The sequence below is a fragment of the Halichoeres trimaculatus genome, unplaced genomic scaffold (genome assembly GCF_033239565.1).
Source record: "Halichoeres trimaculatus isolate MK-OKI-2021-1 unplaced genomic scaffold, fHalTri1.1 fHalTri1_scaffold_2, whole genome shotgun sequence".
Lineage (NCBI taxonomy): Eukaryota > Metazoa > Chordata > Actinopteri > Labriformes > Labridae > Halichoeres > Halichoeres trimaculatus.
This window is the reverse complement of record NW_027437180.1, coordinates 30,988,313-31,006,444: the sequence shown is the minus strand read 5'-3', so window position 1 is coordinate 31,006,444 and position 18,132 is coordinate 30,988,313. Positions and strand designations below refer to the sequence as shown.

Below are 18,132 nucleotides of genomic sequence, written 5' to 3'. Positions count from 1 at the left end.
AAATATTACTACGATTTTTTTTCTTCCTCTATAATTGACGTTAAGATAATGAAAATGATACTTGTTCATTTTATACCTTCTTTTTCCAGCAGTTACTAATCCATCCTGCATGTAAACCATTAATTTGTCTGTGCCTTGTCATCACATTCCTCAGTTTAAGTTTAACTGTAAAAAAAAAAACAGAATCAGAAAAGATGAGTCATGTTAATATTCATATTTTCACCCCACCCCACCCTTCTCTGCCCACACCCCTCCCCTCAGTATAACCTATGTCCCAGCCCACCAGGTGGACGAGTACCGCTGCCGTCTGTGTTTACCTCCTCTGGCATCAATCTTAGTTGACAGCAGCCCCCCCTCACCCACTCCACCCCCACCTTCTCCAGAGCCTGTCTCAGCCTTGGTCAGATCCCCAGGTCCAGTCAGAGCTGTGGTACCATCCGAAGCCTCGTCTGCCCTCAAACCCTCGGCCTCGGTCAAAGTTAAACCTGCAGCTCCAAATCCAGCAGCTGTCAGAGCCTCTGCTTCGTTCAGCGCTCCCTCCAAAGGTTCAGCTGTGGTCCCTACCATCAGGCCCGCCCCTGACTCAAGGTAATGTTAGATTCAGGGATCCCAGCCTATTATTTATGGTCACCTAATCCTTACTCGGGCCCCTGAGTGTGAGATAAACCTGTCTCAGGGTTTATTAGACTTCAAGGCTCCAGTTTATTACGTGTTGTTGGCTGCAGAGAATTCTCCCTTTGAAATACACCATACAGTCTGCCTTTCAGTGTGTTCACCTCAGGCTTTTGATTTTTACAACAGCAATAGTTTTATGGCTGTAACACATCACATATTTCAATTACCCTGCAAATTAAACAGTACTAATGATCTGAGTTATTATCTGACACATTGCTTAACTGTGTCTGTGAGGGAACTGTGTGTTTCAGTGAGTGACTGCAACAAGCTCAGTGCGAGGCTCCTCCAGCTTGTAATTTCCCTTTCTCCATTCTTCTCTGAGCTAAAGGCACAAGCTTCTCTGAATGTTGAATCTCTGAGTTATATTTAGCTGTTCACTTATGGATCTCAGTGCTGACTGTCAGCGAAAATGAATTGTTTCGCTTCTGTCTGTCGCTGCCTTCTCTCCATCTTCTTGCCTCTGCCTTTCTCCCTCCTCCCCTCGCTCTCATTTCTCTCAGCAGCCTTTTCTTCACTCTTATCTTTCAATACATTGTCTCCTCCTCTGCTAGACTTCTCTCTTGACTCTTTTGTGTCTACATCCTGCCTCTCATCTCTCCCACCGTTGGTCATTTCGCTCTGGTCTTTTTCTCTTTACCTCATTTTTGCCCCTCCTCCCTGCCTGGCTCTTCCTGTCCTGGCTGCTCTCTTTTAGGCCTGGTGGAACCATTTGTTCTGGCCTCTTCTGTAACTTAACTGGCTATAGGCTCCTGCTGTGCAGATAGCACCACTATCACTCACCTCCACGGGCTTATTACAGCCCTCCACCGTTAAATATATTCATGAAAAATTCTCTCCTTCTCTACCTTCTTCTTTCACACTTTCAAACACACACATACACGGTGTATATATACAAAGATACTCTATATATAAATGTATGTGTTAACACCCCCTCACACACACATGCACACATTTTCTACCTTAATGTGACCTTGCTGGCAGAAAATGTGCATTTTCAGGGCTATTTGGACCTAAAGCAGTGGATCCTCTCAAGGCCTGCCAATAAAAGTCACCATTGGCCAAGTGTCAGAGTGTGACTGGAGTTTGAAAAATTACAAAGTACACCAGGATGCCTTATTATCCACAGAAATTCTGCAAGTGTGATCGAGCGGGATGCTACTTAACTTGCAGAGAAAGGGTTGAGACTATTATTTTCAATAATTTGGGATCAGAAGGATGGCAGTATGTCAGAAAACAAGGAAACATGGCTAAGAATATTTTGTAATATCATCAGATGTCTGTTTTAATACCAGCACTAGAAAAGTCAACAACATTATGCTGAAATAAGAGGAAAAGCAGAGGCAAGCAGCAAAATCTCACATCCGTGTAGCTAGAGGAAATATATTTTATCACTGAGTAATACAATTGTCTTGAATGATTTATAAGTTATAAAATAGATTTTTTTTAAACCATTAGTAAATCAGATTATTATTACAGTACTACTATTCTATCGGTTACTTTGATAACAGAATAAAAATATGTAAAATTAAAAAAGAGGAAAACTTGTACAGATATTGTTTTTCCATAACACATCACAAAGTCCAAGTCCTAAAATTATTTCTGTTTTCTGACCACCAGCTGGCAGATTACAAAATCTCCACCAAAGGACAAAACAAGTGGAGGTGGGCATGTACCAAAGCCAGAGGTAAAAGTGGATGGTCAGTACCAGGAAGAAGAGGAGTTTTTTTCTCATACAGCAACATCCTGGGATCAACCTAGAAGGTTAGTGACTCCGTGATGTAAGTATCAAGTAATTTTTTTTTCTTTTAATACATTTTCTTTCAGATTTCAGATTCTCTCCTACTTTATCTACCCTCTGCCCATGATGTCCTTTATCCTCTCTCTACTTGGCTGAGCCAAATCCTCATGTGCTCAGGTTATGTTCACAGGAGGGGTAGAGTAGCACCAGTGCAGACTCAACACGCTCATATTTCTCTGACCTAGAGAAAGCAAGTACTTTCACACACTGTATTTATCGCGTTTACGACTGCATCCTGCTCGGATAAATCACATAAGCTGCACTGCATGCAAAGATCGGCTTTTGTGCGTCTCTCCCTGGCAGGTATAATAATCTATTGTTTTGACTTAATCTCTGAAACTCCATCCGCAGCCCTAAGCAGAGGATATCATGGAAGAAAAAAGAGGCACAAGCACTGGATTAATTCTCTGTCTTGTGCATTTTTGCTGTAATGCTTCAACCCAGTCGTGCCTCATGAGGCATATAGAAGACATACAGTGCATTTATCATCACTCCACAAATACTTAACAAAAGGGGCTTTTTTTTAGCTCAGTGAGAATATGTGTGGATTTTCCTCGTCTCCTGCTGTGTGTTCCAGTGTGCAGCTGACTCGAGCACCGGGTCAGTCCCTGGGTATCAGCATAATGGGAGGCAGAGGAATGGGCCGCAGACTGAGCGGTGGAGAGATGATGAGGGGAGTCTTCATCAAGAGCATCAGCCCCGACAGCCCAGCAGCACATAATGGCACCCTCCGGACTGGAGACAGGATACTCGAGGTGTGTGTGAGTGGGTGTGTGTGTGTGTGTGTGTATATGTGTGTTTGTGTAAAGCAGGCACAGACTATTAGGAACAGCAGAGTGCAAGAGTGTTTTTTGTGTGTGGGGGTGTGTGTTTGTGTGTGTGTTTGTGTGTATAAATGGCTCCTCATACTTGATAAGGGCCTGTAAGTGGCAAACAGACTAAAAAGTAGCAAAACAGCTTGGGCAGCTGTTATTACGCTTTTCACCATGGCTGATTCGAGGCTGCATGTGCTCTAATCATAGACTGTATAAAACATGGATGTAATCTCAGCCACGTCACCTCTTGGCTTCTGTTGAGGAGAAAGAAAGGCTAAAGATGGAGCTATCTCCCAGCTAAGCAAGAAACAAATAGGTAGTGTCGAGGCCACCTGGCAATCAGCTACAGTGTGCCTGCCTGTCAGTCAAATCAGCCATTTACATAAAAGTATGCCTAATTTTGCATAGCTCTGAGCCCTGATTTCATCATACCGATGAGACACACAAAAAAGATCCTTCCCATAGGGTTGACAAAATCAACAAAATGAGTCATAGAGGCAAAAGCTGTTTTTGTACCAGGCTGTAAACAAGCACAACTCCAATTTCCAAAAAATATTTGCTTAAACATTGAAAAATTTGATTGTTTTGAAATATTTCAACCATATATACTTTGATATTAATCCAATGACAACATATCAAACACTGATTTTATTGTTTTTATGAAAATGGATCCCAACACCATGTTTCAGAAGAGTAAAGACACAGCCATGTTTACCATAGTGTTGCATCACCTTCTTTTTAACAATACTTGTTTATCTCTCGGGAGCCAAGGAGACCAATTTCTGGAGATTTTAATGTGACATGTTGTCCTATTTTTACCTGACATAGGAGCAACATATGCAGCTGGATGGCAGCTGTTTTTTTTTTGCAAAAGCAAGAGCTTGTAAAAGGGAGGAACCGTGTGGTTTTCTGACCAGAGGAACTGGGATCTAAATTTAGGATTGGAGGTTAATGGGGTGGTACTAAAAGTTTAGGAAGGTCTGCAAGCTTGGCATTTCTGGTTGAGCAGTTATTTTATTTCACCCTCTGTCTGCAATAACACCACACACAGCTGTGATTTGATTTGTTTGATAATTCTTTAACAACTGTCTTCTTTGAGCCTGACATTTTGTGAACGTGTCTCTGTCAGCTCAGTTTGAAGAGTGACCCTTTGAACTGGAGACCTTCAGCTAACCGTGTCAGTGGGAACAGGTTGCTGGCATCAGTTTTGAAATTAGCATATATTTTTCTTGAAGAAAAAAAACATTGTGTCTAGCTTTTGTTAAGCTAACTGTGCACTAGTTTCAGCTGAATATATGGATTTGATTATTTTCACCTCCGCCAAGGAGGTTATGTTTTTGGGTGAGTTTGTCTGTTTGTCTGTGAACAAAATAACTCAAGAAGTAACGGACAGACCTTGATGAATTTTTCAGGACATGTTCAAATGGGATAAGGAAGAAGTGATTACATTTTGGTGGCGATCTCGATCAACATCTGGATCCAGGACTTCTTTAGAGTATTCTTTATCACTGTGAGATAGGGCCGTTTTCACCATATGTGTGTATAACTCCATGATAAATGGTCGGATTGCTTTACAAAACAATACAAGACAAAGTCACCATAATTTCTGTCAGATGTAAAAGTACGATCCAGATCCTGGTAATATTCTGGATACTAAGATGCGTGATATGAAATATGTACTGGGTCATCATCATTTTCAACATTGTTAGGTAACAAATTATCGTACAAACCTGCAACTAACACCAAATTGTAGCAGACACTCTACTGAAATGGAGTATAACATTAAAGTAGGACTAAAGTGTTGCATTTTGTTAAAATGTAACACTTCTTTGAGACACTTGTAAATGACATGAAACAAACAGGAGTGTTTAGTTTAATATCTGCTTCATGTTTGTTGACACTTCCAAGGTGAGCGGTGTGGACCTTCGAGATGCCAGCCATGAGCAGGCAGTGGAGGCTATTCGCAGGGCTGGATTCTCTATGGTCTTCCTGGTACAGTCTGGAAAACACAGATCCCAGGTACTGTCTCTCAGAAGATAGCTCACAGCAAAACACAGGAAAAAACTCAGATTCAAGCGTGTAATGTGTGTTAAGGTATGTAAAATATTCCATATTGTACTGGGTTCTCTTCAGGGCAGAGATTCTTACACACTGATTCATTTTTCAGTAGATGCAAACAGAAGGTGCAGTTTATGTTTTGTTGGACAGCTCCATCAGAAGTTTCTGTAAGGTTATGTGTGGGAGGCTGTAGCAGTACAATATAATGTCCTCTGGACACAAAGCTTACTGGATAACATTAGTTGTACCATTTAAAGGATTTTTGTTTCACAGTCGTATAGATATTTATCTTCCTACTCTGCATCTTGTGTTTCGCCCACAGTCCCCTATGCTCACCAACCATGAGAGACTTACTACACCACAGTCCAACTCCTACTGCAGCAAGGTAACACTGATCTACTGGATACTTGAGCTTCAAACCGCTGCTTTAAGAAGATGAACTGACGTCTAAAAAGTTCTGCATGTTTTAGATGATATACAAATAGTACTGGAGATAGATGGCTTGCAATGTATATCACTTACTTTGTTATAAGTCCAAGAAGAGTAGCTTGTTTTTTGTGGTTTTAAGTCGTGATCACTACTTTAGTTTTCTCTGGAAAAGATGACAAGCTGTAAATCCTTTTTGTCAGTTTCTGTTCCCACACACACACTGATGTTCAGCTGTGTATCTATTGTATGGAGAATGTTGGGTATACACTACATTATATATAGAGTGATGAGTCAGAAACACCCACATGGTATTCTAAAAAAGACAGCTTTAACGGCTTTTTGGAGAGGTAGAGCTATGTTTTGATGTTTTTGGGACTCCGTCTGTGTTCCCCCTCCTGACCATAGGAATCAGGAACGCTCAGTGGTCTGTTCCTTAGTCTCCCCTCTACAAACCCTTTCACTCCAACCCCATTTAAGGTTAGTACATGTTTGTGCGTGTATCTCTGTGTGCGAGTGTGTTATCATGGGTATGCAGCATCCTAAAAGAAGTCTCACATTAGCATTTGCACTAAGCCAACTTCCAAAAACTTAATTAACGTGCATATTTGGAGATAGAACCCTTATAGTTCAAAGTCCCTTGCAGCTACCTTGTTTGTTTAAACCCTTTGTTTTTTCTCTTTGGTGGAGATGCCTAAGTCTCTAAATAGACGGCACATTCGTTTGATGTTATTTTTTCTTGCACTTGTAAGTTGGTTACAAAATAATGCATGATTCTGGTCATCTTTCATGTTATTTTTAGCCAGCATTAAATCTGTGTTCATTAATTCATCCTGTTCATCAGCTTTCCTACTGCTACATCAAGCACAGTGAACAGGCCTCAGGGGTAGTCCAACTCATGCCTGAAGGACCCTTGAGGCATCTCTAACTCTGCCTGTTCAATAATGCAAGGCTTCTCCCAAAGGTACCTTCTCCGACATCCGATAGAAAGCATCGCAGGAGCCCCATAATGGTCACAACACCAACTGCAGCTACAGCTGAAGATGAGGACAACTCTGGCAGGAGTAAGTCTGCAGCATAAAGATGTCACACAGACATATACAAGGATCCTGTGTAGCCCTCAGCAAAACATGCTGTGTGCACTCATGCTCAAACTGCTGCCTCCCTACCTCCACTCTACCACAGAGTGAACCCTTTTTGAAGTCACTCCTGCATTCAAATGAAGCACACTTTATCAAGGTGGTCAGAACAGATTGAGGTGAAAGCTTTGGGAGAAACTTCTCTCACTGTCCCTAAAACAGGAACTTGATGTGAATATGGTTACATGTCACATGAATAGTTAACAGTTTACATTAGTAAGCATAAATATTCACTCCACAAAATGAGGAAAAACTCATTTTTGTTGGTATCTTGTTCTTTGGACAATATTAACATCTCCATGATCGTATACTTTTCATTTGCTCTAAAGTGGTTCATATCTGTGGGAGTGCAACTGGGAGCTACAATATATAGAATGTCAAACATAAACAAAGATGCATGACGTTACACATGATTAGTAAACTGGAATCAGTGCAAAAAGCAATTGATGTAACCCCAGAAGGTTAAAGCTGGCACAATCAACATAAATGGTGCGCTATAGGGACTTGCCGTCAAAACCTTGCTCCATGAGACCCATGGCTTTCCAATGATAATCTTTGTTTGTTTCTCTGAAATCCAAAGAATTTTCTTTGAAATCAAAATGTTTTCAGAGACAATTACAACCTTGCATCTCCAAAAACAAAGGCAATATGAGATTTCTTGTTAAATTGGAGTAAAAAATATGTTTTCCTGTTAGTTGAGAGTGCTTATGGGAGGCTGCCATCTTTGTTTTGGTCAGTAAACCATTCATTTGCTTCATTTAGACTGGCTGACCTCCAAGAAATCTTTTGATAATAAACTCCTGCTCTTCAAAGCCATCTCCTTCTTTCCAACGGTCTGAGGGCTCCCCTTGTGGTGAAAACAAGTAACTGCATGACCTTTTTTTTTTTTTTTTTTTTTTTTTTGTACACATCTGTTTTTATGCGTGTATAATGTCATTCATAATTACAGGAAGACAAAAAGTTAAATATAAAAAAAGCACCAGGCTTTTCTTTTTTCTTTTTTTTTAAATACTTTTTTTGATCAGGGATATCCACATGCTTTATTCTACTTCTCCCTGTCTCCCAAGTCAAAGTAGAACCTAGGATGTCAAATGTCTTGGGTATTATTGTACTGCATTTATTTCGAGAAATATTCACAATTATATTTTGTTTTTCTTGGCATTTTTTCTATTGTTTCAATCATGTTTAAAGTATTTAAGACCCCATCTGACATCACTTTGATTAAATTATGCTAATTCCCCTGTGCCTCATGAAATTAAAAGAGGTATATGACATGGTTGTGCTCATTTCCCGTGTTCTTTTGAATAAGGTCAACCAGGTGCTCATAAATTGGAGAAAGATGAATTAGACTTCTGAGGAAGTTGACCCAGGCCTTAATATGTTCATGGAGAGCCACTTTCAAGTGTGTGATTGACTTGAGTATTTGAAAAAATCTTGTCTTTTCCATGATGGTGAATGTCTATTTGAAATTCAACATTAATCCTTTCATTCAGGTGCGTACTTGTGCACATGCATGCTTTAAAAGAGAAGCGGTTCCCTCATAAATGCATGAATCATAAACTTAGGGTCAAAAAGTCCACAGGGCTCCTTTAAGTGAGACTGTGCAAACCATTCTAATTTTACTCAAATGTTAATCTGAATCATGCAAATACCTGTGCTCCTACACAAAAGCACATAGACAAGCATGCAGGCTTGAACACACTGATTAATTATCAAACACTCCCAGTCCCACTCTGGCACAGATTTACAGTTTCATCATCCTTTTTTTAATGACAGATCACATATGCACACATACAAATGCCCACACCGAGCACGAGCTTTCGCACATGAGCCTAATCCAGTTTTTCTATATACAGTATGTGCTATATACAAAGACACAGACATCTGTCACCTTTCTCTCAACATGACTGACATCATCCCTCCCAGACAAATTGCAGCATCACACCCTCACACTGAGCTCCTCTAGGCTGTAATGCCTCCTCTCCACATGAAGTGTCAGTCAACATGTAGCATTCTACACTTTTTTTATGTACCCATCATGTCTTCTTTCTAACAACCTCTTGTTGGTTATCTCTGCCTCTCCTAGAAAAGATGCTTCAGCGTTATGGCAGCCTGTCTGGGAGGCTCCATATGATTGAGCTGGAAAAGGACCCTGCAGCACACGGCCTGGGAATCAGCCTCACAGGGAACAAGGAGGGTTCCAGGGCCCGCATGGCGGTCTATGTGGCGGACATAGATCCTCAAGGACCTGCTGGTGTAGATGGGAGGATATTGGTTGGAGACGAGCTACTGGAGGTAAGGGGGAGATGAACAGATGGGGAGGGGTTTTGTGGGATGGAAGGAATGCAATCCTAGAGAGAGACAAAATATCAGAGTCAAAATTAAGAGCAGCATAAAGAGAGCAGTGGGTTGTGGGTAGGAGGCATGGATGAGTAGACAGCTTCGAGTACCAGCACGGGAAATTTATCAGACAAATTACCATTTGAAAGATGGCTGGTGCTGGGTTGGATTCTCACAACGAGGAACCATGTAATAGAGATGATGAGGAAAATCGAGAAGCTGCTGGCAGCAAAGAGGGGGAGGGGAGTGAGGAGAAACATGGTAAAAGTAAAGAGAATGTGGGGATGGATGGAATAAACCGAAACAAACAAGAAAAACAAAAACTGACCTGAATTTCCTTCCAGATCAACGGTCAGATCTTGTATGGCCGGAGTCATCAAAACGCATCCACCATCATCAATAATGCTCCATCTAAGGTCAAGATTATTCTCATCAGGTAACATGCAGAGGGGTTTTGTTGATGGTGTTATATTTCCGCTATTTCTTTTTTCTTTCATTCATTTATTTATTTATTTTTTCTTGCTAGGAATAAAACAGCTCCAGGTCAAACAACCCAGGGATCCGCAGCCAGGTGTGAGGATGCAGTGGACTCCAGAGGAGACTCTGCAGGGTGTGGAGGATTATCCAAAGACATCCAGCACATCATCCTACCTCAGGTGTTAGACTTTGGTTTTAACTGTTGTCAGGCCTCCTGCTGCTGCATTTCACAACTCAAACAACCAGAGTAGGAGCAAACTCTCACTGTGGAAAAGGTCTTCTTGCAAAGAGATGTGTAAAACCTGCCCACTTCGTATTTGCTGTTTGAAAGGAACTGCAGCTCCCATAAAAAACACTCACTCATGCTCTTGTTTACTTTTGTTTCTACCTTCTCATATCCCTCAGGACTATGCTGGTCTTGGCATCTGCATGGCTGAAGACGAGTCCAAAGAAGGAGTAGTTGTAAGGTCCCTCACTCCGCTCGGTACCGCCAGTAAGGTGTGACATCACCAGTAGCATCCTCCACATCTTCATCAATAACATGAATCTGTCTGCTTGCATAGGAAAAACAGTACTTAGTGAAGCCCGAGTGAATCATCACTTCTTCATTTATTATTTATATGCAGTCATTGTTTGAACTGAGGAGATGCAATGTTCAATTGTACTTGACAGAAATACAGTTGGCCCTGTCAGAGTGTCGTGTTCTATTATTGGATTACTATAACCAAGGCATGTAGGTCTCTTACTGTTCAACCTGATTGGATTCCAGGTACTTGTTTCAGGATACTTCAATAACTTTTAGAGTTTTAAATAACTCAGCTCCTGTTAACATCACACAGCTTCTCACAGCTCATTCAATCACAGGATAAACACTTTGATCTTACTTTGATACCGCATACAAAACTTAAAAGTGAAGGTGACCTCTTATTCTGCTGCATCAGTCCTCAGACTCAGGGACTAACTCACAAATCAGTCGCATGTTTTTATTGTTTCAGGAGCAAAAACCTTATAAGACCCTTTTTTAGTTTTAGATAATCTTGTGCCACTAATCTCTGTATGGTTATTGTTATTATTGGTACTGTAGGCATTAGTTTATTATCCATAGTTTTGGCCATTGTGATGTCTTTTAAGAATCTGGTCACTCACACTTAGTGTGAAAAATCTGTTAAAAAGTTGTCAAAAGTACAATTTAACATCTATAATGTAGGTGCACTTTATCAGGTGTCCCCAAACTTTACTATGCCTAGGCCCCCCAAAAACCATTTGCTCCTGGCCAGAGACCCCCTTTGGAAACCAACAGACAATGCTTCAGAATATGTAACGAAATGTCAACATTGAGAATGTATTTTCAAACTTTGATTAACTTTTCAATAATTGTTACATTTGTTTAAAACAGGAAATTATTACAAGAGCCAGACTCACACAAGTAGGTTGTTGCAAAAGGGAGAAGGCATTTCAGGGCTCTGTCAGCCAAGGTGGGGTACTGCTTTCTTACATGTACCCAGTAGTAAGACAGGGGGAGAGCCTCAAAGTTCAGTTCAGTCTTTTAATAATATGGGCAAACCGCCAGGTCAATACAGATCACAACATCGTCATGCTGAAGTTGCAGCTGTCACACAAGGTGGGGATAGGTACAATCCAAATTGTGAACCCAGCACTTTACGTTTTGTATGTTCAGGACCAATGTTTACAAAAAAACCCTAAACATAATTACAAATGGAAAAATGAATAAATAATTTGATTCTACTTTTTCCCCTTCCCTCCAATTTTTTGAGGACCCCCTTGTGCTCCCTAGTGGCCAGCCCCCACTTTGAAAACCACTGCACTATATTTCTACCACAGCTTTTTGGGAATAACTCAAAGCTTTGAGGAGTTTTTAGTTTCTAACAACCTCAAAACAGTACTGATCTTTCTAAATGATGTGCCACAAAAGAGGATCACCTCTTTGTAGTTATTGATGTTTGTAAATACTGTTACAATGCTTTGTGAAAGAATCAGTTGCAGGTTGCAAATTGCTAAGGCAAGATCTGCAAAAAGATCAATTTCATTTTGTCTACAGGGGGTGCCACCAATAAAACAATTGTAAAGATCTTCACCAGAGCTTTAAAATGAACCGTCCCTATATTTGAACATCATATTTTTCTGGCTTATTTAGAGAGGATAAGGTGCCACAGATTGGATTCAGTCCAGTCCAGGCTCACTCAAGCCTCATTGGACACGCAACCTAGACTACTTGGTTTGCTAGGCCCAAGCTTTTCCCATTAAATAGTCAAATCTTATTTTACAAACACTCTACTGTTCTAAAGTTTCTGTGTTTTCAGCAGCTCACACCTTAACCTTGATTCAATTTTAATTCAGCACACAGGTTACCCTGAATTTCATCATATTTTCCAACCTACCAAGCCCCAATGGCTTCACGGTTACTGAAGCAATCAATAATCAATCACACTAACGAGGTACAAATGAGCCTCACATTACTGGACCATAAAGAGAGCTTTAACCTGTGGTGTAATAGCCCCATGTTTTAGCAGTTCAGATGATGCTTAATCCAGTTTAACCCACAGAAGCTATTTGTCTTCTTTTTAAGTGATGTTGTCATGTATTAATATTTTTTATGTAGGACCCCAGGCAAAACTTATTCAGATGTTTGTCCAGAGGGTGTGTTTGATTTTGATCTCATTCCTCCTCATCCTTCTGATGCACTCTCTTGTTGACTTTCTCCTCATCATGCATTTCATTCATGTTTCCGTCTGCATGCAGGATGGCAGGATACAGGTTGGAGACAGAATCATAGCTGTGGGTGATGAACCAGTGGCAGCGCTGTCAGTGGACAAGGTATAAACACACACACAAACACTCTTTCCTCTGACAAGGTCACGCTGATTTGATGATTTATGACTCACCTGTCTTCTCTGTATTCAGGTGTCCAGTTTGATCCTCAGACACAGGGTCACTGTCAAGCTCTCCATCAGCCGCTCCAAGAGTCTTTCCTCCTCCTCTTCCACTCTACCTCTCCCATCATCTCTGTCCAAGCCTTGCTCCCTCTCTTCTGTGTCCCCTCCGACCCTTCCTGTCTCCTCATCCTCCTCCTCCTCCACTTCTTCATCACTTACCACCACGCAGGCTTCTCAAACTGGGTGTACACTTTTGGAGGGAGCAGCAGCTTCAACTTCAGACCTCGTGAGCTGTCAGATTGTGGCTGGCAGGGAAACTACAATAGAGATCTGTAAAGGAAATGTAGGCCTAGGTCTCAGTATCGTAGGAGGATCTGACACTTTGCTGGTGAGAGCAACACATTGACATTAAATATCTGATCAACCAAAGGGACACTGGCTGTCTTTGACATTATTTTTGCTAACCCTACCTTTAAAAAAAACACATTATAAGTTTTGAAAATTAACCAAAATATGTAATGATATAGAATAAGATTCTGAAATTGGGCAACACTGAATTGTCATTGAAGCTGGGAGTGTGGTCTCTGCAATGTTAAGTGCTTTTTTATTACTCCACCAGGGGGCAGTAATAGTCCATGAAGTCAATGATGGAGGAGCAGCACAGAGAGATGGAAGACTGCAGGCTGGAGACCAGATTTTAGAGGTACATGGAGTTCACACACACACACACATACACACACATACACACACACACACACACACACACACACACACACACACACACACACACACACACACACACACACACACACACACACGTACACACAGACTCTAGTGTCACTTACAGAATAAAGTTTGTTTTGTGTGTGTATCCAAATTTGCTAGGTTACGCAATGAGACTGTGAATGTTGTTATGTCGTGTTCCGTTTTCTTTCCAAACTCATAAATACCGATTTTTTGGGGAGTCAGATTGCCCCAGAATTGTCATAGAAATATGTCCTCATATTTGTACTATTACAAAATTTTGTTCAAATTGAATGTGTCATTAATTTAGATACTTGTTACTATAAATTTGCTGGTGTAACTTCTTCATTTCACTACATTTAAAGGTTTTACAAAACTCATTCATTCATTCATTCATTCATTCATTTATCCTCTGAACCGCTTATCCAAGGTTGAGTGTGGCTGGAGCCTATCTCAGCTTTCATTGGGGGAGAGGCGGGGTACACCTTGGACTGGTTGCCAGCCAATCACAGGGCTGATACATAGACAGACAGACAACCTTTACACACATACCCACACCTATGGGCAATTTAGAGTGACCAGTTAACCCAGTGAGCATGTTTTTGGGCTGTGGGAGGAAGCCGGAGGACCTTGAGAGAACCCACATATGCATGGGAAGAACATGCAAACTCCACACAGAAAGGCCCACTGGCCAGGCTGGGAATTGAATCTTGACCTTCTTGCTGTAAGGCTGCAGGGCTAACCGTTGCGCCACCATGCAGCCTCGTTTTACAAAATTATACTCTGTAAATAAAAACACAAGTTAGTAAGCTGAGATGGTGACATAAAAGGATAAGAGTGCACAAATCCTGCAATAAGACGCAACAGAACACTGAGAGATCAATACAGTAACTTGCTTCTATATCAGTGCATTATTCTCCAACGTTGTTAAGCATTTAAGTAATAAGTCAACATGAAATCCATCCACTCTCTGTGATTTACAAGCACACTTGCTACACATTTCTTTCATCCCTATCTTACTTTCCACTCTTCCCTCAGGTTAACGGTATAGACCTGCGGCAGGCCACTCATGATGAAGCCATCGGCGTGCTGCGGCTGGCCACTCAGCGTGTCCGCCTGTGTGTCTTCAGACACCAGGAGGCTTACAGGGAGGAGGACCTGTGGGACGTGTTCGGCCTGCAGCTGAAGCCTCGTCCTGGAGAGGGGCTGGGGTTCACCACAGTGGGGAAGAGGTATAAACATTAAGTAACTCTATGGAACTCAAATATGATATTACAATTTGGCTCCACATGTTACTGTTGAATGTGCAAAATTATTCCTTTCACTTTTCACATCCAAACAAGCTTGATAAAAAAAAAGATGATGGTAACTTTACAAGTCCGGACTCGGCAAGAATAACTTTTTGACCCTGGCAGCCTTAAGCAACATTATGTAAAGAGTATTTAATGGTAACAGAAGAAGTCAACAAATATAATATAAAATATGACTTATACAGCCTGCATATTACTTAAAATAAAATACACCATGTATTTTAATGTTAAAAAAATATAAGAATAGACATTTAGCTTTCATTAACCAGTATTGCTTGACTGTACAAACCTGCAAATCCGTTTTTGTTTGGTCCTGGCTGCTCAGGTGGCCCAAACTTAATGCATACCATTGGATAAAGCCTCTGAACATCCATTCTGAACAGAGAAAGCTTGCTAAAGGGAAATTCTGACTACATTTTGGCTATAGTAAGATAAGGAATTTGAGACACTAATCTTGGCTGGCAGTCTTGAAACTGTTGTGGTTTAATAGATATTCCGAGCTGCGAGCCTCAAGATGTGTTTGAGGCATTCACAATTCTTAGGAGCTTCTTTGCAGCACTTTTCCTTTTTGGAGAATTGTCAGACGCTGTCAGGTCTTCTTCTTAGAAGGAGAGATAAAGGTGCAGTAGTTATCACAAAGTTGAGAGGTTTGTGGAGACGTGTAACCGTGAGGTGAGAGTTCTAGTACTTTTTGATGCATTTTCAGATGGCATCATTTTCTTTCATGTATTTCAAAAGAACATTTTTTAGGCTGATTTTTTTTCTGAATAAGTGAGACAGCTGTGTCTGTTCTTCCCTAACTCCTCCTCAGTGGTACTGGAGAATCAAAAGTGTAATAAAAGGGTAAACAAATCTGTAGATGTGACTAACTTTAAACTTACTTTGGATATCAGAGAGCTCCTGAGCTGTGATCTTTCTCATTAGAAGTTAAAGACTCATTAGCCACAGTGACCTTTAGTGTAATGAAAATAGGTGAAAGACACAAGTAAAATTACTTCATACCAACATTACTTCTTTGAGTCCTCTTATGAGCACTGTAAAGGTCAGAGGTGCAGATGGGGAGGACATTGAAGACTTTATTTTAACAGACTTTTCTTGTGTGCAGATATTCACGTGGCTTCATGTATTTGCACAATTAAGTGTGACATTATGCACATAATTAAATCTATAAGCTTGGAGAAGACAGTTTATGACCTCTGTTTTCTTCCAACAGCAATGACACGGGTATCTTTGTGTCAGACATCATCAGAGGAGGCGTAGCGGATGCAGATGGCAGGTTGTTGCTAGGTGACCAGATTCTGTCAATCAACGGAGAGGATGTCCGTGCAGCTTCGCAGGAGCATGCACAGAAGCTACTACAGGTGTGACATGTGCACGCTTACTAGTTCAAAGTATTTAGTCAAAATTTAATAGATTGTGTTTGTGTGAATTAATGTGTCTCTGCTCTCAGAGCTGCAGTGGAACCACCCACCTGGAGGTGGCTCGTTTTAAAGCTGGTCTGCAGTCCACACAGCGGAGCCAGGTAAACAGATTCCCGTCATACTTTGTGTCCAGCTTGTGAGAGGCCATAAAAAAAAGCCTCATTATTAAACTACATATTTTGACTTTATATCATCAGCTACATTGTTCTAGCTACTCTTTAACAACAGTACTTTTTGAACTTAGGAGTACTTTAAGTTGTGTTTTATCCAGAGCGAAGACTCTGACTGTTCCACCCTGACCCCATCAAGTGCATGTGATGCATCTCTTGGCCACCAGAGGGAGACAGATAACAGACCTGGAAGCCACTGTGAGTCAACTCATGTTATCTGAAATCATTAACCTACTGTGCTTTTAGATATATACAGTACTTATAAAATCTATTAAACCACCTGTCATAAAAATGAGTAAAGCTGCCAGCATCATGGAGTGCTATAATTCAGACTGTCTTTCTCATTGAGTTCCCCGCATTTTACTATTTTGAACAGAAGTGAGGAGCTTCAAACTGAAATCATGTTTTTATGCCCAAGGGTGTCAGAATTTAATCAGGGATAACAAACAACCACTTAAACTTTTTTTTTTTTTGGCTCAGGCATGAAAGTAATTAACTGTAATTAGTCAATCAAAAAATAAAAATGTGCTATACTTTTTCCTGCTTTTTTGTTGAACTGTACATTTGAGAATACATGGATAACAACAATAATTATATTTTAGCACTAAGGATATCATTTTGATTAAATATATACACAAACTGGTTGATTAACCATTACAGAAACATAAAAAGAGAAATTTTGGTAACCAGCAATTAGCTGTTAATTAAGGGCAGCAGTGGCTAACACCTCACACTGGGCAGTGGTCTGATAAATTTGTTGAGCGCTGTATATGTATACATTGATCTTCAATCTTGACCTGAGCTACACATATTTATTAACCTTAAGTGGAGGTTAGATCTAAAGCTTGTGATGTGATTTGCTTTCCCTTCCAGCCTGCAAGGACCACTCCGGCATCAAAAAAGTAACAATAAGAAAGGTACAGTGCCAAAGCTTCAAAAATTACCTAACTGATCTCCAATACTTTGATATATTTGATATGTTGTGATATCTTTGTGCTTTTGTTCTTGTGCCTCATGTGAAAACCTAAAAATAAGAGAAATCCTGACATGACTGGACTCCATTCATGCATACTTTTGGGTATCTTTGTCAGATGCAAGTCCTGCCATCCATTGATCTTCTGGTAACATCTAACATGTCAACAATGTGTCTGTGTTGTATTCCCGCAGGGTCCATTCGATTCTCTGGGCATCAGTGTAGCAGGTGGAGTGGGTAGTCCCCATGACAACATACCTCTTTTTATAGCTACCATGGATACCAAAGGACTAGCTGCCAAAACACAGCAATTGCAGGTGAGAAGAGTTGATATATATAAATGCCTGTCTGCTATGTTAATTAATACGTGGAGACATGTAAAGGCCATTTCATTGCAGGAACTCGACTTCCATCAGAGGGCAAAAAGTCAGTCCTGATGGGGTTAGTCGTGACTTCAGAGTTTGAATTATGATTGTGTGAAATAAAAGCTTAATCTGTATACTCATTATGGCATATTCATATTCATGAATGAAAGGATAAGACCAATCTGACGTCACTGCTTGTGTTGTTTGGATTTTTTCCATGATACAGCTCAGCCCACTCAATCCGTCATATTCATAAAGAAAAACGGCGCCTTAAAAGTCATCACAGACACAACACAAAATATGTGGTATCAGGAGTTCATACATCATAGGCCTTTCTTTTCATCAAGGAGGATAAGTAGATGATCAAAAGCTAGAACAAATCAAACAGAAGGGATGTTTACATAATTTTTTTTTAAAGAAAAACAGTTACTTGAGGACTGGTAATAGCTTGTATGAAATATATAGCAGTCTTGAATAACATTTACAGAGAAACACTTTTGTAATTCCACCAAACGTCTGCACAAAAA

At 40.5% G+C, this 18,132-nt stretch overlaps 1 protein-coding gene across 1 annotated transcript in view; it reads left to right on the top strand.

The window, feature by feature from the left end:
- Positions 1 to 18,132, top strand: part of LOC141803374 (multiple PDZ domain protein) — a 47,079-nt gene that overhangs the window by 23,717 nt on the left and 5,230 nt on the right. Inside the window, exons 23-42 of the mRNA XM_074687359.1 lie at positions 262 to 588; positions 2,293 to 2,436; positions 3,051 to 3,228; positions 5,197 to 5,307; positions 5,669 to 5,731; positions 6,181 to 6,252; positions 6,737 to 6,836; positions 8,998 to 9,206; positions 9,596 to 9,687; positions 9,778 to 9,907; positions 10,134 to 10,226; positions 12,489 to 12,563; positions 12,651 to 13,010; positions 13,242 to 13,325; positions 14,405 to 14,598; positions 15,890 to 16,037; positions 16,127 to 16,198; positions 16,369 to 16,465; positions 17,141 to 17,184; positions 17,435 to 17,557. Of these exons, the coding sequence (XP_074543460.1) occupies positions 262 to 588; positions 2,293 to 2,436; positions 3,051 to 3,228; positions 5,197 to 5,307; positions 5,669 to 5,731; positions 6,181 to 6,252; positions 6,737 to 6,836; positions 8,998 to 9,206; positions 9,596 to 9,687; positions 9,778 to 9,907; positions 10,134 to 10,226; positions 12,489 to 12,563; positions 12,651 to 13,010; positions 13,242 to 13,325; positions 14,405 to 14,598; positions 15,890 to 16,037; positions 16,127 to 16,198; positions 16,369 to 16,465; positions 17,141 to 17,184; positions 17,435 to 17,557 (2,716 nt within the window). The remainder of the gene's footprint in view (positions 1 to 261; positions 589 to 2,292; positions 2,437 to 3,050; positions 3,229 to 5,196; positions 5,308 to 5,668; positions 5,732 to 6,180; positions 6,253 to 6,736; positions 6,837 to 8,997; positions 9,207 to 9,595; positions 9,688 to 9,777; positions 9,908 to 10,133; positions 10,227 to 12,488; positions 12,564 to 12,650; positions 13,011 to 13,241; positions 13,326 to 14,404; positions 14,599 to 15,889; positions 16,038 to 16,126; positions 16,199 to 16,368; positions 16,466 to 17,140; positions 17,185 to 17,434; positions 17,558 to 18,132) is intronic.